This window comes from Neolamprologus multifasciatus, chromosome 7 (assembly GCF_963576455.1).
Source record: "Neolamprologus multifasciatus chromosome 7, fNeoMul1.2, whole genome shotgun sequence".
Taxonomy (NCBI): domain Eukaryota; kingdom Metazoa; phylum Chordata; class Actinopteri; order Cichliformes; family Cichlidae; genus Neolamprologus; species Neolamprologus multifasciatus.
In genome coordinates, this window is record NC_140445.1 from 2,014,437 (window position 1) to 2,041,035 (window position 26,599).

Below are 26,599 nucleotides of genomic sequence, written 5' to 3' on the forward strand. Positions count from 1 at the left end.
GTGATTGTTTTCTTTTGGAAACCTTCTGCAATGTTAGGGACAACTCGCGTGTCCTGACTGCAGGAGACGGTTTGCCATCGTACACTAGCATGTGCCATGTACAGCTGGACCTGCATCACATGCTGCCCATGTTTTTATCTCATCCCTGGTTTACTTGGATGTTCTGTTGGTCCTCTGAAGGGGACTTGGTGCTCATACAGTCACATCAGTACCAGGATCTGACATCACAGCAGGAGACACGCCCACTTGTTCCATACACCTCAAATGGGAGCACGTTTGTGTCATGAACGATGATCATCTATTGTGTCTTTATCAAGAAATTATATCCTTTTTGTGCTTCTATGATTAATCTTGTGTCACCTTTAAAACTTCTCTACCAGACTCAGGATGTCATGAACTGGCCGTAGCGACTCTACTGGATGCTCGGCAGTAAGAATCAACACACCCACATACGCCTACAGCTGCATTCGGTCCATTTGTCTTCCTCTCTCGTTGTCCCTCCTTGTTCGTCATTGAGTTGGTTGCAGAGCAGCTCATCTGCTGATTGGATGGTTATTGGTTCAATCTCTGTGTGATCTAGTCTGGAGTTCTTACCAAGGTGTCCTTGGGCAAGTTACTGAACCCCAACTTGGTCTCTGATGCATCCATTGGCATGTGAATGTTAAAAAGCAGAATACAAGCAGAATACACTGTGTGTAATGCTTCAGTACTCGAGTAGAAAAGCCACTGAAGGAGTATGGGACCTGGCACATGTGCTTGGACTGTGGTAGATCGTCTTTCTCTGAGGCACATGAGAGAGTCATGCATCGTCTGACACTGGGAAGGATAGAAGACCAGATCAATGTTTCCTCACATTACTGCAAATATTCCTCTGTCTCAGCTGACTCCTCTTCCCTGCTTGATTCTTTGTCTTCATCATAATTGAAATAGAAGATGTGCAGTCCTCTGACACATCTTCTATTTCAGTTCAACAAACTTCAAGAAGCCCAGTCACTTTCTTTTCTCCTCAGACTACCATGTCCTGGAGGCCTGAGAACCTACTTGAACATAGTTCAGATTCTTCATCACTTTTCTTCACTTCATCGCCTTCTTCCACTTCTGCAGGTGGGTGATGTGCTTTTTCAGAGAAAGGGTAACATGTGCTCTAAATATTTGTAATATTTTCTATATCTTCTAACCCTGGATCTTCCTGAACATTGATTCTCCCTCCTCATTATACTAGAGGACAATATGTGCTTTGTCCTGCTGGTCATTGCTTTGCACAACATGGTAAAAAAAAGTATGCTCATCATATGCAAATCTCCAGTGCAATGGAGGCTTGTGAGCTACTTTCTGTGTATGTATTATTGTAGGGTCGACCTTACAATACGAAGCACCACAATCATGCATAGCATAGTGATGAATAACTTCTGTTATTTTCAGACCATTTGATGAATAAAAAACACATTTTTGATAGCAAAAGATTTCTTCAGAGGACAAAAATGACCCATTCAGAGTCAGGACGCCGTTTTCCAGCAGGACAGCCATAAGCTGTGTGCATATGACAGACTTATTGTTTAGTTGTTTATTTTTGCATAACTTGCTGCAGCGATCAGCTGATTTCATCATCATCATCATCAACTTTATTTATAAAGCACTTTAAAACAACCACAGCTGACACAAAGTGCTGTACATTGGAACTGTAAAATAAAATTACATAAGATATAAGTAAAAACCAAATAAAAGAAGAGTGAAATCATTAAATAACTACTTCAATTAAAAGAGAAACTAAGTCTCGCTGAGGTTAAAAGCCAAGGAATAAAAGTGGGTTTTAAGACGTGATTTAAAAGATTTCCCAAAATGAAAAACCATTTTCGGTCACACAGTGTTTGCACAGAGACGGACTGTAGACACAGTCCAGAGAATCCCGGTGCAGCCCACACTGATTGGTGAACATTTGCAAATCATTGCCATGTAATTTATAAATGCAGACAAACACGCTGCAATAAATGTGAGTGAGTCTGCTCCGACGAGCGCAGCTCATCAATACTCTGGTTAAAATCCCTCATAAAACCAATATTGCTGTGCTGTGCATCTTTTAGCAGCTGTACTGCAGCAACTACGTCACTATTTGTGAAGGAAGTAACAGACATTCCTCCTGACTGGACTGAGGACATGGTGATTTATCACACTTATTACCGTATTATCACAAAGAATTTCCAACTTGCCCCGATCCAGGATTCTTCTACTTATTACAGATGTTATTCAACCTTCCAGGTTTGTTCTGGGAGGCTCAGGAAAGCCAGCAGGCTGCCCTGAGTATCCTCTACTTAACTCAAGTGACTCCTGGAGGCAGGCTAGAAGTTTGCATGACATAAAAAGCTCATTTTGTTTAATAGTAACGATAGAAATCCCTCTGGTGTCTTTTCATGAAGACTTTTAAGTGCCGGGCTTGGGTGTGGCTGTGCAGTGTGCTGCTTCTGGGACGTAGTGACTCATGCAGGCGTGTTAAACACGGTCGCTTAGCTGGGAGACATAAACAGGAAGCAGGAGTTACTTTCGTTTTCTTGTGGTGCTCTGACAGCAAACTTCTGTGAAGAAGAGCAACTTTATCTCAGAGGTAAACGGTTTTTCTGCATTTTCTGCTCTTTGCTCACAGCTGGTCTGTTTTTGGACAGATTATGGCGGAGTTACTCTTTTGCTGTTTGTTTGTTTCAGCTTCTCTCAGTTAAACAGAGGAAAGATTTAGCACGAAGCCAGAAAGCACGTGTTTGGTGAAAAAGCGTTTGTCCGTATTTAAACCGCAGAAATGGCTTGTTGGCCTTTAATATGCGATGTATTCCGAGCTGAACTGGGACAAAATGTTTTTGCTCCAGGTGGCACACGGTGACGTAACAAACCAGCAGCTGGATCCTGACGTCTTAACGCTGCTCGCCTGTGGAGCTGAAAGTTGAGGGTTCGATTCCTGACTGTTTTACACACTTCATTCTGTTTGCTCACCACGTTACTTTCACCTTCCTCACTTCTCCACAGCTGGAGCAGCTTCAGCCTGCTGTGACTGGGAGGCCCGGTTACTGGTTGTTACCAGCTGTTACTGGTTGTTGCTTTTACTGCTGATAGCGGTGCAGCAGCTAACGGGCGCTAACCTGTCGTTCATTCCACACATTCTCAGCATCTATTTTGAGTTTCTATTGTTTTCTCTCAGATTATCAGCTCATGAATCTGAGCTCCAAACTAGTGATGAGATTTCTGGCTCTTTTTAGAGAACCGGCTCTTTCAGCTCCGAACCGGCTCTTCAGGTTGTTTTGTTGCTTTAATTAATTAATTATTAACAATAATATAAAATTATGCACAAAAGGAATTACTAATGTAAAAAAAAGTGGTTTTATTTATATATGTTTATATATAAATATATGCGGTGGCCCCTAGAGACAAAACACGTACAAACTCCAAAACACATTTCTAGCATGAACTGAACTTCCAAAACAGAGCTACCTAGATCACTTAAATTACACAATTGAAAGCATATGTGTATTGTTTGTGTATTTATACACGAGCATTCATATATAGTCAAATAATTAAAAACAAAAGTTCATTTACCTGTTACTACCACACACCTAATCCGGTCGTTGGTACTTGCTGGCTGGTGTAGCCACTAGGTAACAGTGGTTTATTTACAGGTAAATAAGTTTATTTACCTGTTACTACTGTCACTACCCGATCCGTACCCCGCATGCGCAAATCTTACGTCACTTCCTGTCTTTGCCAACATTGCGACATTCAATATATTTGAATGATACGGTTAGCGCCCAGTTAGCTCCTAGCATTTCTCAACAGCTCTGCCTCATTTTCGACTCCCGGGACATTTAAACAATGGATAATCCGTATACAAACAAATTCATGCTTTTCTCCTCAACAGAGAGCGTTCCCCGATTGAACAACAGCGCCGTAAAATAAGAAAAATGGCGCCTAATTACAGAGTTAATAATAGAGTGAAGATTCATCAGCCAGATGAAGTGTTTACTGACAACTGACAGTGATAGCGGACATCATCATCACTATTCCAACAATCCTCTCCACACAGACAAGCATAAACACACTCGACTATCACTAAATCAAATTTAACACACGTTTGTAATGACGCTAATTCAGTTTACAATAGGGTTCATTTGCTCGGTCAGCAGGTGGCAGTATCCTCGAACACTGGGGTGTAAACTGCCATTAAACGAACAGAAGAAGAAGAAAACCCCTGCACATGCGCGGTACGGATCGGGAGTTCTGATCTGTCACTATCTTTTTACTTTTTTGTTTTTGTCTACATTATATTAAATGTTTTATTATTGGAAACATTTTAAGATATACTTGTTATTCTTAACATCTTAACAGATACTCTGACCTGTAACTATCGTAAAATGCTTCGACCGGAAGTAGACACCTTTCGCGCATGCGGGGTAGCGATCGGGTTTCCGGTACGGATCGGGTAGTGACAACTACCACACACCAAATCCGGTCGTTGGTACTTGCTGGCTTGTGTAGCCACTAGGTAACAAAAGCTCAACACTGCCCCCTAGCATCCTGGAGCACTTCTGTTGTCTTTTGTACATGTTTTGAGTTTTTATGTGCTTCTGAGCTTTTACGTGTTTTGGAGTTTGTACGTGTTTTTACGTGTTTTGGAGTTTGTACATGCTTCGGAGTTTGTACGTGTTTTGGAGTTTTTACGTGTTTTGGAGTTTTTACGTGTTCTTACGTGTTTTGGAGTTTTTACGTGTTTTGGAGTTTGTACGTGTTTTTACGTGTTTTGGAGTTTTTACGTGTTTTGGAGTTTGTACGTGTTTTACGTGTTTTGGAGTTTGTACGTGTTTTTACGTGTTTTGGAGATTTTACGTGCTTCAGGGTTTGTACGTGTTTTGGAGTTTGTATGTGCTTTGTCTGTAGGGGCCACCGTAAATATACTTTTATTTATTCACTCCACATAAAATGTAATAAATAAATCATATAATACAAAAATCAACTATTAACATTTCAACTTGTAACTATTTAAATTTTCAGCTTTTTCCTTTTACAAATTTAAAGTGAAACAACACAAAACACTGCAAACCACAACACAAGTAAATATAAATTTAAAGAGCCATTTCGTTCGCGACCGACCCATCACTACTCCAAACTTTATTCCTGTGACCAGACGCTGCAATCAGTGTTTGGCAAAGTCACTTTTAAATGTGTTTATTTATCCAGTTAAAGTCTGTAAAGTCTCACTGACATTAAAAATATCTTTCTTAAGAGAGACCTGGCCAAGAGGGCCGCAGAAACTGCAGCAAGTCTAACAATAGTTCTGTAAAGATATTTTAATCTGCCAAAAAGAACCAAGGTGGTTATAATGTAGGTGAAATAACACAGTCATTGTAAAAAAGCAAAGGTCATTTCTTTATAACCCCTTTGTAAATCCTGTTCACTAAGCTCTACTTACCAAGTAAACACATTACAGATAAAACCTCTGGGACCCCGCGACAGGTGAAAACCCATCAAGTAGAAACCATATGTTTATTTTATTATTTGTAAGCCATAAAAACCCTCGCCACACTCTTATAAACCCTAATATGTCCCTGTTATTAGTTTTTTAGACTATAAAATGCTTATTTTATCACAAAAATGATTACATTTTAAAAAGGTAAAAATACCCAGGCCTCCGGGCCACAGAAACCTGGGATATAAGGACATTTCTCCAGTAGCCTATAAATTTACAGATAAATTCATGATGTAGCGAGTCCACAAAAGGCATATCTGTGTGGTTTTTGTGTGTGGATCAACACTGGAGAGTAAACCAAGGTCTTGATTTGTCTTTGAGAGGTAGCTGCAAAGACATGAAGGCGTGATGCCAAAGATGAAGGAGCAACAAACTAAGACTTACTGAGACATGAGAGGAAGGACTAAAAACCTAGTTTTTTACACACCATGTAATATTGTCATAGTTGCTGGCTTTGGTCCCAGGCTTTCAGCTACGTTGGAGTTTGACTCGAAATTATCTTTCCTATTCACAAATGAGGGGAGAGTGGAGCTGTAGACTGACAGATGGGTTGGTGAGGGGTCTGCAGGACTAAGTGGGTGAGCAGCTCTGTCATTAGTGAGCAGCTCAGAGCAGAGACACGACTCTTTCACATTAAAAGAAGCCAGTTGAGTTCAGTAGGACGCCTCCTGAGCATTGAAGCATTGATGGATGTGCTTTGATTTGTTGCATTTTTCCTGTTATAAACTGTCCTCTCTGTCTCTTCAGCTCATCATGGAAACAGTAATAAAGCCCATCTTTTCTGCTGCCACAAACATCTACAAGCTGGCTAAAAAGGTGAAGGCCAACAAAAAGCGCTGCCGGCGGATTTCGGTCCGAGTCAAAGCCCTCGAGAATGTGGTGAAGTCCATCACAGAGTTCTCTCCAGAGGTAAAGAAAGCCCTCGAGGAGCTGAACCTAACTCTGGAGTCAACACAGAAGCTAATTGAAAAATACACTGTAGCCAACTTGGTGGAGCGCATCCTGAAATCGGGCAGCCACGGAGAAGAGTTTGATACGGTGAGCGAGCGGCTCAACGATGCTTACCAGGTCCTGTGTGTAGCTCTGCAATCAGAGCAAAGCAAGATGCTGCACGAGGTGTTTAGACAGAGAGAGAGAGAAGACGAAATGGACGGGAAGGAGGACGACACGGAGATGACCAAATGTGAGGAGAAACTGAATTTGTCTTTAGAGATGTTCAAGCAGAGCTCTTTAGTGTTTTGATCCTTGTTCACCAAAGCTGATTCTGTTCCTCTCAGTGTTTCCACACTTAGAAGAAATCCTGTTAAAGCGTTTGGACCAGACTCAGAGTTTGTGTTTCTCTCTGTTCTTCAGTGCTGATGGACTACATGAAAGAGCAGCAGGAGAAAACCAACACCATACTGACACAGCTGGACAAAGTGGTGCAGATGTGTGAGTACGACATCGCCGAGCGGCCCTGCGGAGAGTTGTGTCGTAAACAAGTCTGTGACTTACTGACAAACATCTTGTGTTGAGAAAGTGGGATTTATAATTGGAGTCTTTCTCTTCTTTGTTCTCAGTGAATAAGCCCAGTTTCAGCAGCGTGGCTGTGCGACAGATTAAACCAGATGAACTGAAGTATCAACATCCCAAAAAGCCCTTCAAGACAACAGCGAGCTGCGAGCTCTACAAAGGAGAATATCAGGGATTCCCAGTGGCCATCAAGAGATACATCGACCCCATGAACACCAGTGCAGGGTCTGTGCCACAGTTCAGCCCCATACTGGGAAGAAACACAGGAAAATAGTCCTTCCCATTAGAAAATAACACACACATTCACTTATATGCTGTTCCAGCTCAGGCTCCCAGTGCTCTCTGTGTGCTGCTGTTTTCACTGCCATCAAACATTTTCTCCACATCCAGAGTGAAGTCTATTTTCAACAAGGAAGTCGACACCATGAAGCAGTTTGAGTCGCCCAACATCCTGCGAATGTTTGGGATCTGCATCCAGGATGAGAACGGTGAGCGTGTCAACACAGAGGTGCATTTGTTTGAACGAGCGCTTGTATTTGAGCCAAACCTGAAAAGTTAACTGCAGCGCATGAAAACGAGAGCGTCAGCCAACACAGGAAATGCAGTTCATCACTTTACACGTAGATAAGGAGAGTTCAAAAAAGAAAGAAGGACAGATGGAAACAGAAACCCTAAAATGAAAACAGGAGCTGACAGACAATACTGACACATTTCATCAGCTTAGTCGTACATGGCACAGAAGGACTTCATCGCTTGCTTGGTCACCAGTGATTTCTTGGCTTGAACTATATTATCTCCCCTGCTGGTACTGCAACTGAAGCATGCGTGTCCACGTCAGGGGGGTCCTCACGGTGGACCAGAGTGTCTGTTACACGCTATCCCCACATATAAATACGTGGAAACATCACAGATAAATACACTCAGTGACAAACCTGTAATAAGTTGTCCTTGTGTCTGCCTGTAGGACCCAAGCCTCAGTTCTTCATCATCATGGAGTACTGTGAGAAAGGAAGTCTTCGCCAGGTCCTGGACTCTGACCTCACTCTGACCTGGATCAGGAAAGCTCACATGTGTTTGGATGCAGCACGAGGACTCTATCGGTCAGTGTGTCTGCTTTATTACAGATTCTAAGCTAAACTCCAAACAAGTTGGGACGTTGTGTAAAATGTAAATGAAGACAGAAGGCAACGATCTGCAGATCTCATCAGGGTCGGAGATATTTGATCTGCAATAGCACACAGAAAAAGTTGGAGGCTGGAACAGTGAGTGGTGCTACGAGGAAAAGATGGAGGAACATTTTGCACCTAATCGGGTTAATGAAGAGGCGAGGGACCATCCCGCTCGTTATCAGTGCTTCGTTCGAAGCCTGCGTCTCTGATGGGTTGGGGATCGTATCAACGAAACTGGCAGCTGGCACATCTGGAGAGGCTCCATCAATGCTGAAAGGTATATACAGGCTTTAGAGCAACAAATGCTCCGTCCAGGGAAGGCCTTTCTGTTCCTGCAGGATGATGCTGAACCACAGACTGCATCCGCTCCAACAGCACGGCTTCTCAGTAGACGAGTGCAGGTGGCGAAGCGGCCTACCAGCTGAGAACATCTGGAGCGTCGTGAAACCAAACACAGAACGAAGGAGACCCGGGAGTGTTCCTCTCCCAGAAGTACGGCAGCTTCTGTCCTCAGTTCACACAAAGTTACAGGCTGTTGTTAAAAGAAGAGGAACTCTACACAGCGGGAAACATGGGCCGACTTTTAGGAGATATGTTCCTGCCCTCAAGTTCAAAATGAGCCAATACTTTTTCTTTGCATTGTAAAGTTTCTCCGCTGAAACCTTTGATATGTTTCTGTGAGTAAAGTCTGAGTTTATGAGGTCTGCAAATCATTGCATCTTCTTTAGAGTTGGGCAGCTTCACAGTGACCGTGTCGTTCATAGATTCATGTTGGTGATGATGAGTTTACCTGTCGTATCTTAGACTGCACAACACAGAGGAGAAATCGAGGGTTCACGGGTCCATCGACAGCAGCAAGCTCCTGGTGACTAAAGACTACACCGTCAAGGTACTGAAGGCAATGCATGCTGGGATTCCTTGCAGCTGAACATATTTGCTTCATATGACGGTTTGGTTGTTGTTTCCAGCTGGGAGGTTTCAGGCTGTCGAAAACAGAGACGTCTCTGAAAAGGCAGACGGAGGACAGAGCCATGAGGTCGCTGTGCTACCACTGTCCCGAGAAGCTCCGTGACATCAGCTTCATCTACTGCAAAGAGTGGGAGATGTACAGGTGAGACCCCACGGCTGTCGGTCCACAGAGCTGTGCTCAAAGGCCCTCATTCTAGTGATGGGTCGGTCGCGAACGAAGTGGCTCTTAGAGCCGGATCTTTGACGTGAACGACGCCAGCCGGCTCCTTATCGCGAGCCGTGTTTTTTTTTTTTCTTTCTCTCACCCTCTCTCTCGCACTTTTTTCCCGCTTCACTCAGCATGCGAGCATTGTGCTTTACGCTGGGCAGAGGGGGGAGGGGCGTTAGTTACACTCAGTAGTAGTGATGGTAAATTTGATTCTTTTTACTGAATCGAGTTTTAATGAGTCACTCACCAAAGTGAATCGGGTTTTTTGAGTCATTTGATTCACTGAGTCAGTTGACCAGAGAGTGCATATAATTTACATTTTCACTCAAACTTAATTTGTTTCTCTTTTCATGTAAATCCCACTGCTAAGATGAATGATTCTAAAAAAAACAACAACTATTTTATAGAGCAAAAAAGAGCAAAAACATTTCTAAAATTAAGCAATTTCCTATCAAAATTGCTTAATAAACATTTATTTTGTTTATTTGTATTTTATTAGTATTTTCCTTAAATGTGTTAAATATATATTTTCTCATCTAAATGTCCACTGAGTTGTGAGCCAGGGGGCGGTAATGCACCTTAACATTGGTTGCCAACCAAGAAGAAGAAGAAGCTGTGAGCCAGGAGGGAGGGGGTGAGTGAGTGATTCGTTCGTTCGCTCTATGATTCAGCACAGGAGGGAGGGGGTGAGCGAGTCCTGAGTGATTCGCTTACGCTTACGATTCAGCACAGGAGGAAGGGGGTTAGTGAGTCCTGAGTGATTCGTTCCTCTATGATTCAGCACAGGAGGTAGGGGGTGAGCGAGTCCTGAGTGATTCGCTTACGCTTACGATTCAGCACAGGAGGGAGGGGGTGAGTGAGTGAGTGATTCGTTCGCTCGCTCTATGATTCAGCACAGGAGGGAGGGGGTGAGCGAGTCCTGAGTGATTCGCTTACGCTTACGATTCAGCACAGGAGGGAGGGGGTTAGTGAGTCCTGAGTCCTGAGTGATTCGTTCGCTCTATGATTCAGCACAGGAGGTAGGGGGTTAGTGAGTCCTGAGTGATTCGTTCGCTCTATGATTCAGCACAGGAGGGAGGGGGTGAGCGAGTCCTGAGTGATTTGCTTACGCTTACGATTCAGCACAGGAAAGGAGGGGGTGAGTAGCTCAAATGTGCTGTTAGCATGTTAGCAGAGCGATGCTACTGTGAACCGAGGAGCTATTTTCTTGATGTGAGCTTCTACTCAGGGTTTTTTCTTCCAGTTCAGAGCAGAAATGCTTTTGTTAAGAAACTGGCTGTTGTCCCCCCCCCCCCCCCCCCCCCCAATTTTAATTATAAGCTAGATATATTTCTACTAAGCGAATTAGTTTGCTAACAGAAACAGGGATGAGTCAGTGAGTCAGTTGGGCTTGTGAATCATGATTCACGAGTCAGTAAAGTGATTCTCGAGTATTGAACGATTCGTTCACGAATCGAACATCACTACTCAGTAGCACAGGAACAGAGCCGGAGGGAGAGAGAGAGAGAGGCAGGGACAACAACGTCACATTAGAAAGGTATAGTAATCATCCACAACTATTTTCAGTTGCAGATGATAAAGGATTCAGAAAGTTTATTCATGCAGGTCCATATGACAGAGAATATGCATCTTCTTTTTGTTTTCATATTTTATTTATATTTAATTGTGTTGTGGTTTGCAGTGTTTTGTGTTGTTTCACTTTAAATTTGTAAAAGGAAAAAGCTGAAAATCTAAATAGTTAAAAGTTGAAATGTGAATAGTTGATTTTTGTATTATATGATTTATTTATTAGATTTTATGTGGAGTGAATAAATAAAAGTATATTTACGGTGGCCTCTAGAGACAAAGCACATACAAACTTCAAATCACATAAGAACTCAAAAACACGTAAAAACACGTACAAACTCCAAAACACGTACAAACTCCAAAACACGTACAAACTCCAAAACACGTAAAAACTAGGGGTGCAACGATACTCGTATCGATATTGAACCGTTCGATACAGTGCTTTCGGTTCGGTACGCATATGTATCGAACAATACAAAATTTTTAATTTATTTTATCAACTTTTCTTCTGACGATGCTGTCTGTGTTGAGCGCTCAGTGGATCTGCGCTCGACAGTGCAGCCTAGGCGGAGTAGTTGAACGCAGATTCACTGAGCGCAGGGCAAGCTAGCGAGACAGAAGTTAAGCTTTCGTTGCAACATGGCAAATTGAACCTCCCCCACCCTCATTCAGATCTGGCGTTTGGAACTATTTTGGTCTTCATGTGACGTATGACCCCTGAAGGTAAGCGCGTCGTGGACAAAACTAGTGCGTTAGCGCAGTTAGCTCGTTAACGTGTTGGCCGTCCAGCCCCACGCACGGGGCGATCCGCGGTAGCTCGTTAATAGAGATTTGCCGTGTTGTGGCGTTAACGTCATTTCAGATTAACGCTGACAGCACTAGTGGGAACACAACGAATATGACTGCACATTTACACCAACATCATCCTAGTGCAAAGACAAGTGGAAGAAGACAAAAACAACAAGCACGCATGCTACAAACTTTACCCGAGTCATTTAGACAGCCGTTAGCACATGATTCTCCTTATGGGGACCTGATATGTTTAATATGCTGCTGAGAATATAGCCCAGAAGAAGCGTATAGTACAACTTTTATTTTGGAAAGAGCCATTTCTCTGTAATAAACTCTCTTTTCCAAAGATGAGGGATTTCTCCATCCATATTTTTTTATTACTTTGCTGTTTCAGCAACATTAAATTTAAAAACTGTACTTTAGAGTTAAAATATATATTTATAATTTTAATAAATTACAAATTAAAAAGGCATGAACATTTTTTTGTATCGAAAAAATATCGAACCGTGAATTTTGTGTATCGTTGCACCCCTAGTAAAAACACGTAAAAACTCCAAAACACGTAAAAACTCAGAAGCACATAAAAACTCAAAACAGGTACAAAAGATAACAGAAGTGCTCCAGGATGCTAGGGGGCAGTATTGAGCTTTTGTTACCTTGTGGCTACACAAGCCAGCAAGTACCAACGACTGGATTTGGTGTGTGGTAGTAACAGGTAAATGAACATCAATTATTTGACTATATATGAATGCTTGTGTATAAATACACAAACAATACACATATGCTTTCATGCTTTCAATTGTGTAATTTAAGTGATCTAGGTAGCTCTGTTTTGGAAGTTCACAGCTACCTAGATCACTTATGCTAGAAATGTGTTTTGGAGTTTGTACGTGATTTGTCTCTAGGGGCCACCGCATATATTTATATATATAAATATATATAAATAAAACCACTTTTTTTTTACATTAGTAATTCCTTTTGTGCATAATTTTATATTATTGTTAATAATAAATTAATTAAAGCAACAAAACAACCTGAAGAGCCAGTTCGGAGCCGAAAGAGCCGGATCTTTTTAGTGAGCTGAACCGAAAGAGCCGGATCTCTAAAAAGAGCCGGAAATCCCATCACTACCTCATTCATAAACTTTCTAAAAGATGAACTTAGCTTGTGGGTCTGAAAAGTGAAGCTGATGTAGAAGTGACTTACATCGGAGCGAGACTCCTCTGGTTGGGGGTTTTGTGAAAACAGCTCCTGGCTGACCTCAGAACACTTTACTGATTTCAGACCTGCTGTGGTTTGTAAAATGATCAAATTTCCTTTTGAACTTGTTTCAGTTTTGGAATCATCCTGTGGGAAATTGTAACCTGTAAGAATCCTTTTGAAGGTTTGTATCTAAACGACACTCACTGAAGATTTAAACTAAGATTTGGAGCCCTCTCCATCGACTTCTCCTCCTGACGTGTCTTCAAATGTCTCGTAGGTTTTTCAGATGAAGACATTTATCAGAAGGTGTGTGAAGAGAAGTATCAAGAGCCGCTTCCTGATGACTGTCCTAAAGAACTGGGACAGCTGATCAACGAGTGCCGGGCCTACACAGGCTTCCAGAGGCCATCAGCTGGAGGTGAGTTCAGTTACTGTGTGACTGAGTACATGTGTTTACTGTCACGTTGAGACTGAAGTTTCTGTTCATTATTACAGTCTTGATATTTTCTCCTGTGCAGTACTGCTGGATAAACTGCGCAGTGTGGTGACACAACTGGAGGAACAACAAGACTGATTAGAATCATCCTGAAGAGGAAACACAACTCAGAATAAAACAGGAAGATAACTGTCAGGATCCGTGGGCCTTGACGTTAATATTTTACTTTTTTTCATTATTGTATTTTCTACATATTCTGTTCTTTATCTGGCTTCTTGCCTTCATTCCACTAATGAAGGCTTCATGTCCCCAATGTTTTATTAGCTCTAAACAGAGCGTCCAGGCTAAATCCCCGCCCCTCACTCACCCCACCTCCAATGTTATTTTCTTAAGGATGTGGAATTGTACATAAAATCAATATCAGACTCCACCAGCATATGATGCCAGTATTTTCCCATATTTTCTAGATACTGTATTAGTACTGTGTGTAAAATGCCATCAAAAACTCAATTAAGTCTTATTCTTATTCTTCTTTCTCACCTTTCTTTCTCTGTCTCCTTTCATATTTAAAGGTTGCTGTGTTAAAAAATATATATTGTGCTACCATGCTGTTTTGTATTGTTTTGGTAAATAAATAGTTTATGAAAATATCCCTAAATCTGTCATTTATTAATTTTAATATTAATTAATGATCATGTCTCAGCTCTAGTGTTCTTGGTCTTAATTTCAGGTTTCTACCATGTGTTGTAGATAGTTCAGGAGGTTAACTCTACCAAGCAGTCTTTTTGTTTCCGCTATGTACTGTTTAAAATCCAGAATAGGGAGAATGGTGTAGGTTTAAGTTTATTAGATTGATACATATATACCAACAAGGCAGTGTACATCAAAGCAGTTGTTTTCATGCAAAGGCTTTATGGTTTTTCCTATAGAGATTGACAGACCACGTGACTTTTGCGCATTGCATGCCGGGAACTCGTGGCAAAACAATCCAAGTACCGCAACAAATGCAAGCATTTGCTGCACCGCAAAACGTTCATTCTCCGGTTCCAATACCTTCTTGCTTTTTCTTTGCCCCCCAAAAAAGTTATGAACAAAACGAAGGAGAACAATGCCGGTCCGTACAAAGACAGACTTGATGAAAAGTCAAAGAAAAGATACGAGGAAAAAATCAAAGGAGTGAAAGGTTTAGACCTTTACGAGCACACAGAGTGGACAAAAGATGTTAGCGTGCTGCCCAACAATGTTAAGAAAAATGACGTATTAACTACTACAAAACACTGACCTTTGTGGGAATGCTTGGAGCAGACTAACATGTGAGCTGGAGTGTTCTGGGACGTTATATTTGGTATATCCAGGCCATCCGTCGGCTATTTGTTACTTCGGAAACATGGCTTAAACAATTTCTCTTCCACGACGTAATCCGATAACAACCGATCTCTTTTCCCGTGGCTGTCATGCAACAGGTGTTGTGCCAAAAAGTGATTGCCTGCCAAAAACTGATTTCCAATGTTTGCGTGTATTTTTTATGTGTAATATCTTTATCTTTATGTTGGTAAATAGACTTCGGTGAACAGCGTTTACAAAGGGGCTATATATGGAATTAAAAAATTATCTGTTTTTTCAAGTATCTTTACAACTCTGTGTTATTGTACTTACATTATAACCAATCTGGTCCTTTATCCCCACTTTAAATATTTTTACAGAACTATTGTAATATTTGAGCCATTTCTGCTGTCCAACTACTTCTTACAAAAGACATTTTTAATGTTAATTAGATTTTTTTAACGGCATAAATAAAGGTTATATAAAAGTCATTATAGCAATTTAAATACGAGCAATCAGTTTTTGGCAAATACCGGAAATCAGTTTTTGGCAGACAATCACTTTTTGGCACAACACCGGCTATTGCAGTTAATAATACAACAGCTTCTTGCCATTTTTTGTTTCTTTTTATCGCTGTGTAACTGAGTTCAATTGAAAGCTTGCCTGCGCTAGTACCTCTTGCCACAAGTTCCCAGAATCCTTTGCGGTTTTACCCCTGAATGACGTCGGATTTTTGGTGGGCCGGTCTCTAGTCAAAATGCCCGGGCCAATTTTTTGTCCCAGTCCAGCCCTGTCTGTGTGTATGTTGTAAACTCATTGTTTGTTCAATAAAGTTCTTGTTTAAAGAAAATGTATCCTGTATCGCAATATTTTGGAATAAAAGGTTTATAGGATGTACTTAAAATAGATAAGAACAATCGACTTTGACAGCAAAAACGAAATTGTGTTTTTGTTACTATTGATGCTGCTGAGAAATAAACATGGTTCTAATTAAATGTTTTTTGACCCTCTGGGTTTGTTCAAAAATCCCTTCAGCTTGTTCGTGGACAAAAGTGTCAGATTAGGTCTGTAATTTTTATTAGTTTTATGGGTTTTTTGATACTTTTTCTGCATAAAGTTTTTTTTCACAAATATAAAATAGTCATTACGTTTTACATTTTTAACCCTTAAAACAACATTTTTTTGGTACAATATGCTTGTTGGAAGAAAACCTCAAAACTCCCCATTTCATATATTAGCAGTGCTACTTGTGTTATTAATAGAGTCTGGGACATGTAATTGATTACCATCAACATTGATTATTATGTATTGTTATTTATGGGCAAGGAGAGCAAAAAAGATAAAACTCCCTCTCAGCTTGTTCATGACCACAAATGGCCACCTTTTGTTTACGTTCACAAAATGCTACAAGATTAATATTTATAAGTTGACTCTTTAAATTAGCACCAGTCCTTGTCATCAAAACCAAAACTTTATCTAAATTCATTTTTTTACCCTTTAAATGCCAGTTAGATTATATATTACCAGTAACTTTTCAGATGAAAAGGTGATAAAGTTCAAATGTTTTCACCATATCATTGATGAAACTAACTTTTTTTCATCTCAACATCGGGGAGAAGGCTGTTAATTGTTAAGGTCACTAGTGTGCGCCCCATTTCTTCCAGGATCACTCTTCAGTTGTAGGTTTTAGAGGACTCCTACTCCTGTGAAGTGGTTTTATGGGACAAAGGCATTGTTTTCCACATCATCCAGGAGATTGTAGAAAAGAGCAGTGATGCCCTTCTTGCCTTCTTGCCAGAAAATAAGTGATCTGAAAGCTGTTAGGCTTACTTACAGCAGCAGCCCTTTCTGCACCTGCATGAACTCCAGGACACATTTACGAACGGTGTTTGTGCTGCAGCTTTGATTCTTCTTTTTTCTTTTTTGAGAGTTAATATTTCAGCTATGGTATCTTGAAAAGTACAAGAGTAAAAGTGCTTTTAGCAGGTGCTTCAAAGCTAAGTTTGACTGGGAAACTCAAAGCTCAATAGTGCATCCACAGAAATTCACTGCAGCCTGTGTAGTATTTGATGTGTCATAATCTATTCCAGTCTATCTTGCAAATACATATTTGTGCTGCGATGTCATGCACAAACACAAACTATGAGATCCTTAAAATCAAACTTGCATGATTACATGAAATTGCTTGTTTGGCCAAAAATGTTTTTTTTTAAAAAAAAAACTAAAATTTTCATGTGCTGAGTTTACAATGAAAGTAATTTTACCTAAAGTGTCAATAACAGGGAATTTAAAAATGTTGTTATAATGGGTCAATTGGCCAAAAGTTGCCATGATAGAGCCAAGAGGAACAATAGGATGCTTAGTGTATATATTTTTTATGTATTTAAGAAGCTGAAGTTGAACATTATAAACGCTAAAAACAAAATCTAGACCGTTGGGAAGTTTAATTCCATTTGCATTAACACAGCAAAAATGGTCAAAAAAAGAAAAGTGAGGTGGCTACAAATGGCCAGCATAGAGTCCAGAGGGTTAATGTGTAAAATGTATAAAAATATTATTGATTACAAGGTAATACATTACTGTTAATAGCAACAAGCTTTTTATTTTGAAGTATGGACATAGAAACCAGTGAACAACATTTTGAAATAATTTTAATTGGATTTTGTACACAGAAAAAAAAAAACAAGACATAAAGAAACAAAACAGCCAGCGCCTTCATCTGTCCATTACATGTAGAGCTGGGCGATATGTATTGCGAAATAACTTTTTCTCGATAGAAAAATTAAACTATTGCGATAGACCTCATCTCTCTTGTCCTCTTAAAAAAAAAAAAGAAGAACAGCCAATCCAAATTAAGTAGCGCAGAGCCAAACCAATCACAGCCGCAGCGTCACGTCACGTGACTTGTTACGTACAGCACAAGTGCCAAGCCGCACATGTGTATTTGTTTGGGAAGCAGCCAGCCACCGTGCCGCCCGGGTAATGGAGGAAATGAGTGTGCCGACTAGAGAAAAACCAACCGAGAGCGTGACCGAAGGTTACCGAAGAGAAAACAGATGATGGTTCCAATGCCGGAGAGATTGTCGAACGGAAGAGCCACAGAAGTTCTGTAGTGTGAAGGTGTTTCTGCTATTTCAAGTCTGACAAAAACAGAGTAGCGCGCTGTAAATGTGCTGAAAGCAAGTCTGGAAATACAATAAAGCGGTGCATGCTCAATCTCTGACTGGAAGCACTAATTCGTCATTCGGCTTTTGTCAGACTAAAGTAACTGTTAAACTGTTTGAAAAGCTCAGCTATACAACAAGGAGAGATCGAGAATTTCCTTTTAGTTCTCAGTTTATTTGATATTGACAAAAGTTAGTTGATTTTGTCTGTTCTTCTGTAAAACAAACTAAGATTTATTTTAGAATTAATATTTTGTTTCTAAGTGGAATTGACAATTTAGTAGTTTTGTTTGTTCTGTTTTGAAACGTAAACGGGTTAGCGGCTGCCTTTTGTGTAGTTTGCGATATTTGCCTTTATTTATCTGAAAAAGTCTCATGTTCCTTAAGTACATCTACCCCGTTGAACTTCAAATCAAAACAAACTGCTGATTATTTCACATTTCACTTGTGAGCAACGGCACATTTAAATCTTACAAATATAGTTATTTGGCTTATATCGTGATATATATCGTTATCGCCTGAAATGGAAAAAAAACTAAAAACACATCGTGATATAAAAAAAATCTCATATCGCCCAGCTCTAATTACATGTCAAACATCGCATTGACCCGTAGTCAGCACATGCTTTTAAAAAGAGCTCCATGTCCTCTGCAAACTGAAAAACAAAGAGGAAGAGGTCCCTTGTTCCAGTGTCTCCTTCCTCCGACATGTCTCTTAAAGCATCCACACAATTACATGGTTACTGACACGTGACTCACTGTTAAAATAACTGTCCTGCATCAGAGAATAGCTAAGTTTTATTGTTGAAGATCTGCCTCCTGCTGTGCAGCGGGTTGTTCAAAATAAGGCACTTTTCTGTGGACACGTAACAATGCCAAAACATCTGTCCTTAAATAAAGAGGACCAGCAGAGGGTTAAGGCATCCACACTATTGTTTTCCTGTTTCTCTTTATTCTTTATACTTTATTATTATTCTAGTTGCCACTTTTTGTACGTTTTTTAGGACTTAACTACTTCCACAATTTTCAGCCGATTTTCACCGTTCAAAATTTAAACTATTCTGCTATTTCTGCTAATTCCGGCTATGACTTTTGCTATTTTTTGCTATTATACTTTTTAAAATATTAAGCTTTTTTCCTTTAATTTGTCCCATTGAAATGAATGGAAAACTTCCAAAATTCTGCTAAAACTTGCTTGTTTTTGAAACTCAACTACTTCCTCATACTTTCACCTAGAACAACCATTCAAACTTTAAAATGTTCACAAATTATTGGGCTATTCATGTATGATTCAGCTTTTTCATATCTGTTACTGTTTTCATCTTATCCCTCTTCAAGTTTTGAGTTTCATCTTTGTGATTTTTCACAAAATACATGGGTTGTTATGGTTGCTATGCAGTTGGTTCTAAGTGAGCCACTGTAAGTTTCACAGTCTTCTCTTCATGTCCGAACAACTTTGATTTGTTTTGAACAACTTCAAAACAAATCAAAGGCACTCAGAGACCCTTTGGTGGAATGTCAGTTTTAGCTGTTGGAGATTTTTACCAGCTGCCACCAGTGCGACAGTCTAAACCTCTGTATGTTTACGATCCAGAACAGATTGACCTATGGCAGGAACATTTTCAGATGATCACTCTAACCGAGATCATGCGTCAGAAAGATGATGTGGCCTTTGCAGAGATGTTGAACAGGATTAGAGTCAAAGAAAAGACAGATGAGCTTTCTCAGTGCGACAGAGATTTGTTGTCACAGGCTGTGACTGCACCAGAAGAATGTCCAACTGAGGTCTTACACATTTATGCCACCAACAAGAATGTGGAATCCCATAACACAGATACCCTGAAGAAGCTTCATTCAAACATCATAATCATCACTGCAGACGATTTCCAGAAGGATAAACGTACAGGCAGAATGGCACGAAGAGACAAACCATTTACAGGTGGGCGAAATGATTTACCCGACACTCTGAATGTTGCTGAAGGAGCTCGAGTGATGCTGACCAGAAACTTGGACACACTAAACGGTTTGGTCAACCGTGCTTTTGGTATACTGGTAAAGGTGGTGAGATCTGAAAATGATGGACAAATAATTAAACTGGGGCTCAGAATGGAGAACCGGCAGCCTATGAGACACAACCGCAGTTCTAATGCAGCATCTGATGATCTGGTTTACATTGAGAGAGCAGAGGAGAGTCTGAAGTTTAAAGGAGCGGTACGCAGACAGTTTCCTGTAAAGCTAGCATTCGCCTGCACAATTCACAAAACTCAGGGTCTTACAACACAGACAGCTGTAGTTTCAATGAAGAACATTTTTGAACCAGGTATGGCTTATGTTGCTCTCAGCAGGGTGACGTCTCTCAGTGGACTCTATTTACAGGACTTGGATGAGAAAAAGATTTACGCCAATCCCGAGGTAACTGCAGCGCTCCAAACCATGAGACAAGCCAGCGTTGAGGAAATGATGCCTCTTCTTCAGGTCAGAGAAACAGCCAGCAGACCTGACACTCTTACACTGATCCATCACAATACAGAGGGTTTGCCATCTCACATCAGTGACATCAAGAGTCATCATCAGCCTTCAGTTAATCCAAAATGCTGCAGCAAGAGTCCTGACAGGGACTAGAAGGAGAGAGCATATTTCTCCTGTTTTGGCTTCCCTTCATTGGCTTCCTGTTAAATCCAGAATTGAATTCAAAATCCTGCTCCTCACATACAAGGTCTTAAATAATCAGGCCCCATCTTATCTTAATGACCTTGTAGTACCATATCACCCTATTAGAGCACTTCGCTCCCGCTCTGCAGGCCTACTTGTTGTTCCTAGAGTATTTAAAAGTAGAATGGGAGGGAGAGCCTTCAGTTTTCAGGCCCCTCTTCTGTGGAACCAGCTTCCAGTTTGGATTCAGGAGACAGACACTATCTCTACTTTTAAGATTAGGCTTAAAACTTTCCTTTTTGCTAAAGCATATAGTTAGGGCTGGACCAGGTGACCCTGAATCCTCCCTTAGTTATGCTGCAATAGATGTAGGCTGCCGGGGGATTCCCATGATGCATTGAGTTTTTCCTTTCCAGTCACCTTTCTCACTCACTATGTATTAACAGACCTCTCTGTATTGAATCGTATCTGTTATTAATCTCTGTCTCTCTTCCACAGCATGTCTTTATCCTGTCTTCCTTCTCTCACCCCAACCGGTCGCAGCAGATGGCCGCCCCTCCCTGAGCCTGGTTCTGCCGGAGGTTTCTTCCTGTTAAAAGGGAGTTTTTCCTTCCCACTGTCGCCAAAGTGCTTGCTCATAGGGGGTCATATGATTGTTGGGCTTTTCTCTGTATCTATGAAGCGCCTTGAGGCGACATTTGTTGTGATTTGGCGCTATATAAATAAAATTGAATTGAATTGAATTGAATCATGAAATGTGTTTAGCAGATGTTTTGTGTCTCACTGAGTCTCACCTCCAAGGCTCCTTTGTTGCAGATAGTCTTCATTTGGACGGCTACACCATGTTCAAACGCAACAGACATGTGTCCTACACAAACTTTCCTCACATGGCCAGCAGAAGTGGTGGTGGAGTTGTTGTGTATGTGAGGAATCATTTTCAGGTTCAGGTAAAACAGTATCTGCATAATGTCACTGATCTTGAGTTTTTAGTGTTGAAGGTTCAGGCTCCATTCCCTGCGCTCATTGCAGTTGTGTACAGACCCCCTGACTACAGTTTGACACCGTTCATGCAAAACCTGGTAAGTCTTTTAGATTCACTTGAAATAATGGACTGTCACCCAATAATTGTGTGTGGAGATTTTAATGAGAACCAGTTGCAGAGTGGAAGAAAACAGATTCTGGAGCAGTTTCAGTCGAGAGGGTATTCACAGCTGATCACTTCTGCCACTACAGACAAGAACACCCTGCTTGACCTCATTTTTCTTTCTCAGCCACAGAAAAGCCTCCATTCAGGTGTCCTGAGAACATATTACAGTCACCACAACCCTGTGTTTTGTGTCCTGTCCTCAAGCCAATCATGAAGTTGTGTGGTGAGTTTTGAAACAATTACAGATCATGTTTGTTACAGAGTTTACTGATTGTAGAGCATGAAAAAGATTTTTCATTGAAAAAGATTTTTCATTGAAAAATCACATTTCTTCATATTGTCTTCCCTACTCTGTCTGTAAGAAGACCCTTTCTTATTGCAATGTTATTAATCATTTCACCAAATCATGGCTGAAATTCATGCAGAGCCGGGAGATCTGCTTTCTGTTATCATGCACCTCAGATCTGAAATATGCTGCAAAAAGTATTAAACTGACATCATTTATTTTTTATTCTCATGTCTTAAATGACTAAATCTACTAATGCATTTTTTCATGGATGTTAATTGTCATCTCCTTTTTTAATACTGTTTTTACTTTGACGTTTGTATCTCAACAAACAAGATCTTCTCCTCCAAGGGCTTTCAAATATGAAATAGTAAATAAATAAATCCCAGATAAATGCAGGTATTTATTATGGGTCACATGAATAAATACAGACAATTATATTTTCTTGATTATAGTAAATTTTGTAGAATCAAATGTTTTTGGGATGAATGAGGTTTTGCTTATCATGTTTTACAGGTAAAATTTTTTCTATCTCAAATCTTTAGGCTACCAGAAATGTCTATAATTATACATTATGTAGAGAAAAACATTTTTACAGCTTACAGAATATGTATAAAAACTGATTTAGAAGTACATGGAAAGTTTCTGCATCCATTTTCTGACTTGGCCTTTATCTGGGTGGGTTTGGGTTTGGGTGGATAAAGGCCAAGTCAGAATTCTCTGAGCAGCTGGAAAAAGCTGCTAATAAATGAAGACATCAGAAAGCGGGGGCTTTAGGTGTAGCCCCCGCTTTCTGACGCACTAATTAGATTTAGTAACTGACACCCCATACCAGCATTACATAGACACTTGGGGGCTGAGATGGGTGGGTGGGGAGGGTGGGTGGTGTTAAAAGCACTTTATGTTTTGTAGATGTATTTTTTTCAGACAGGACACACACAGTCCTGTTTCCTTTGTGGGAAAACCTTCAAACTTCACCATCCTCAGCTGAAACAACATCTTAACACCATCTTCATGAACTGCTGAGCCAAACCTGATCCATCAGTGCTGGACTGCACAGATAACTACATGCCACACAGAGTCTGCTGTTTTATGAACTGCCATACCAGTGTGTCTTCAATGGAGAAGATGACACACCCATCACCTGACCTCCTGCCTGATCTGGAGACCATCATCATGCTGCCACACTACACACCTCTGAGACCATCAATGATGACTCATACTGAGGAAACTGTATTTCCTGTCAGAGATGCTCAGTGATCCTCAGAGCAGAGAGAGGTATGATTCTTTATCTTTGATAAAATGTCAGTGTTTTTAATTCAAATAATTAATTTAAATCCTGTTTATTGCATAAATAATTTCACACTCAAATGATTATACTTGTTGACACTTTTTGAGTTTTAATTCACATTATGGATTACAAATCTATGCTTTTCCTACTCTGTCTCTCTGTGCAGGTATTGCTGTCTTCTGAGTTCTTCAGTGTCCCAACTGAGACATTCAAACCTCACTGCAGAGCTCATGTCTTTCCTCACCATCATGTGAGTGTGAGATTGCTCTGGATTGTGGTTATGTGGCCTGCAGCACCTATAAGGTATTTCAAAATTGTTCATTGTATAACTTATTTGTAGTTTTTAAGCCTTAACACAAATAAAATGTTCATTTTTGTGTATTTTTTAGAACAAGCTCGTCCTGCATGCCTGCATTCCAGCTTCTTAGACTTTACACAAGTGGACAGAGTATCAGTGTTTGACCGCTCTTACAGACACCGACTTCTGTCAACTCACTGCTACTGATCTGGCACATCATTCCAGGAAGACAGAGGGCTGCAAGCCTGTCATTGTTTCCAGTGTGGCTTTGTATTCTTGGGGTAGCATCAGATTTTTCCCACAAATATTCAAAGGTAACACTTATTTTGAGCTTATTTATTAAATCAAAAGTCTTCCATTGTGTAAATTATACTTGATATGTTTTTGTCTTCTTTTAGATTTAGATGCAGTGATCGGATGTGCTGCAGCTTTGTTAACTGTTTGGAAAACATCTGTTTGTGATGGTATTTAAAATTACGCTTTAAGGTGACAGTTTCCATGTAATTTCAGTCCTTTTTCTAAACAAAAACATTTTTTAATTAACATATTTTTTATTTGTTTTACCAGCACATCATTGGTCAAAGTTAAAAAGAGCCACATGTTACACCAACAATGAATTTTTGACTCGGTTTGTGTCTCCAGATTTAACAAACAATATCAGACCTATGAAATAAGTAATTGCACCATTTTTGGATAAATGTGCAATTATAATTATATGTTTTGTATTTTCAATTGTTGAATAATTATGTTGTAGAACAAACCCAATCTGTTTAACCAAACAACATAACTTGTTTGGTTAAATAGTGGATTTGTATAATTTTAGTCTATAAGTATAGCAAGCTGAATTCATACAAACACACAGTTCTAAATCTTGAATTGTAGGATGCACAATAATGATCATTTAATTATTATGGACATTTAAATCAGAATCTATTGAACCATTACACGTCTTCTTTATAGAGATTACACAACCTCAAAATGCGAAAAAACAAGAGTGTTTAAGAGGATAAATAAAGACAGCTCAAAGTGTGTTTGTATGAATACTGCCTTAGTATGGGGTGTCAGTAAGTACATGAGTATAGAATAGGTGTAACAGTGGTTTTCCACATCTGTGCTTAGACTGCTAATAATGGGTCAGACATATAGTTTGACCCATTAAGTCTATTTGAAAAGTTTATGAAGTTCATGAAGATCACATCCAGTCATATGTGTTTCTGTTTATCATTTTATGAGGTCACACAGCTGACATGAGTTTTGATCACAGTAGAACCATAACATTCATGTTAATGAGTCTACTGTTTACAGCTACTTTATGATAAATTTCATCCTTGTCACAGCACTGTGTGAAAAGCTGTAAGAGGTAAAGTTAACCCAATTAATACCTGATCATAAATCACTCTCTAACACAGGGCAGTGATTATTTTTCAATGTAATTTATTCCACAGCAATGTTCTTTATTTGATCCCTGTTTCTTTAAATATGTGCATCAATTGTTCAGCTGTGTGACTCTCCATACCTGAAATATATCACAATGTGAACTTCATTTCAACAATATTCTGTAGTTTATCATCAAATCAGGAAAGCTAAACTAAAACTAAACTAAATGAAAAAAAGAAGCTCTTGGGAGTTGTAATTAAGTAGTTGTAATGTTGTTTATCCTTGCAATACGGGATGTGCACAAAACTCCAGCAAATCAGAGAATATATTTTGTCTCTCATTTCCTGTTTATATATGTATATATTTTTGCAGTTAATAGCCTATCATGTGTCTGCGCATCTTAGGGCCATAAATGTAAACATGGCAAACAAGGATGTATTCACAATTCCAACGGATGCTTCAATTGTTTGTATAGATTTTAGATTAATTTGTAATGTAATTAATGTAAATTAATGTAACTATGTGAAAATCGTGTTTCTGTTCTGTGTCCTGTTCTGTTTGTATATGTGTGTGTGTGTGTGTGTGTTTTCTTTTTTTTGTGCTGCTGATACAACCAAATTTCCCCTTGTGGGACAATTAAAGGATTATTCTATTCTATTCTCATTGATATCATGTCCACCCAGAAATCTCAAGTTCATCATTTTGCTCTTCCACAATTATTTGAATAAAAAATTAAAAGAGCACTAATGTTAAAATGAATAATGAAAGGAATTTTTTGGGTTTTTTCAAAAGGTAAAAATCAAATATTGTTGATAGACCTGCCCCCTTTATTATGTACAAAATACAACATTAAGCCTTGATCTCTTCTGTTATTCTTCTTTAAAAAAACCCAAACATTTATAGCCTTCCCGTGTTCAAAACATTTTAAACACACACAAACACACACACACACATATATATATATATATTAGTAACAAGGGGGCAAGGGGGGGGGGGGAGTGAGTGTCCAGGGTGAGAGGGGTCCTTGATGATGATGCTGGCTTTTCGCTGAAGTCTGCCTGTATAAATTTCTCTGAGGGGAGTTAGTGAAGTGCCAATTGCCTGCTCTGCTGCCCTCACCACCTGCTGCAGTTTGCTTTTGTCTTCCACAGTACAGCAGTTGCACCAGTGTAGAGTAGTAGGTCAGAAGGCTGTCAATGGTGGAACGGTAGGTGTTAAGTAGAAGTATTTGAGTTATTTGGGCCTGACACAGCTTCCTGAGAAAATGCAACCTTTGTTGTGCTGGTACATTGCTAGATTCTAATGAACAGTCTCTACTTGATAATAATAAAAACAAACAGAATAATTATTTTATATACCTGTGTATATAAATTTACACAAAGGTCTTCATCTTAATATATACTTTATAATAAAAATAAAAGCAGATACAATGGAAACTGGCAAAATTACCCTGAATTGGGCATAATGAACACCAACTAGAATTTGTAAACTGGCAAACTTTTAATTTATGTTGCTGTCACTTAAGTATTTAACAATGTGTGATTAAAAGTTATAAATACATAGAAAAAATGAACTTCATTGTTTTTAATTTATAAAATATAACATTTTATATTTTTGAACAAACAAACAAGTAACAAACAAAGGAACTGTACATTTTTTAAACTATTCACAGTGATTTTTTTTTAATCTCCATAATTTGCTTCC

At 39.6% G+C, this 26,599-nt stretch overlaps 1 protein-coding gene and 2 long non-coding RNA genes across 5 annotated transcripts in view; 2 read left to right on the plus strand and 1 right to left on the minus strand.

Annotated features, from left to right (window-relative positions):
* LOC146513425 (mixed lineage kinase domain-like protein) overlaps positions 1-17,718 on the plus strand; it is a 21,224-nt gene extending 3,506 nt beyond the window's left edge. The window contains exons 1-11 of one of the 3 annotated variants that reach the window (XM_085165418.1): positions 1,381-2,599; positions 6,251-6,686; positions 6,857-6,934; positions 7,063-7,240; positions 7,406-7,503; positions 7,980-8,115; positions 8,989-9,073; positions 9,153-9,295; positions 13,054-13,103; positions 13,200-13,340; positions 13,441-17,718. In XM_085165418.1, coding sequence (XP_085021544.1) covers positions 6,257-6,686; positions 6,857-6,934; positions 7,063-7,240; positions 7,406-7,503; positions 7,980-8,115; positions 8,989-9,073; positions 9,153-9,295; positions 13,054-13,103; positions 13,200-13,340; positions 13,441-13,496 — 1,395 coding nt within the window. In that variant the 5' untranslated portion in view covers positions 1,381-2,599; positions 6,251-6,256 and the 3' untranslated portion in view covers positions 13,497-17,718. Of the gene's footprint in view, positions 1-1,380; positions 2,600-6,193; positions 6,687-6,856; positions 6,935-7,062; positions 7,241-7,405; positions 7,504-7,979; positions 8,116-8,988; positions 9,074-9,152; positions 9,296-13,053; positions 13,104-13,199; positions 13,341-13,440 lie in introns of those variants that run through there. The other 2 variants (XM_085165419.1, XM_085165417.1) reach the window with 2 other exon arrangements.
* Positions 3,562-13,204, minus strand: LOC146513426 (uncharacterized). Its single transcript, XR_014874933.1, has 3 exons — positions 12,851-13,204; positions 4,481-9,340; positions 3,562-3,596 (listed from the first exon to the last, which is right to left on the minus strand). It is a non-coding gene; the product is annotated as an uncharacterized LOC146513426 (long non-coding RNA).
* Positions 17,719-21,931: 4,213 nt separating the features above from the next.
* Positions 21,932-26,159, plus strand: LOC146513427 (uncharacterized). The gene is made up of 4 exons (XR_014874935.1): positions 21,932-23,207; positions 23,387-23,523; positions 23,610-23,832; positions 23,917-26,159. It is a non-coding gene; the product is annotated as an uncharacterized LOC146513427 (long non-coding RNA).
* Positions 26,160-26,599: the final 440 nt, after the last annotated feature.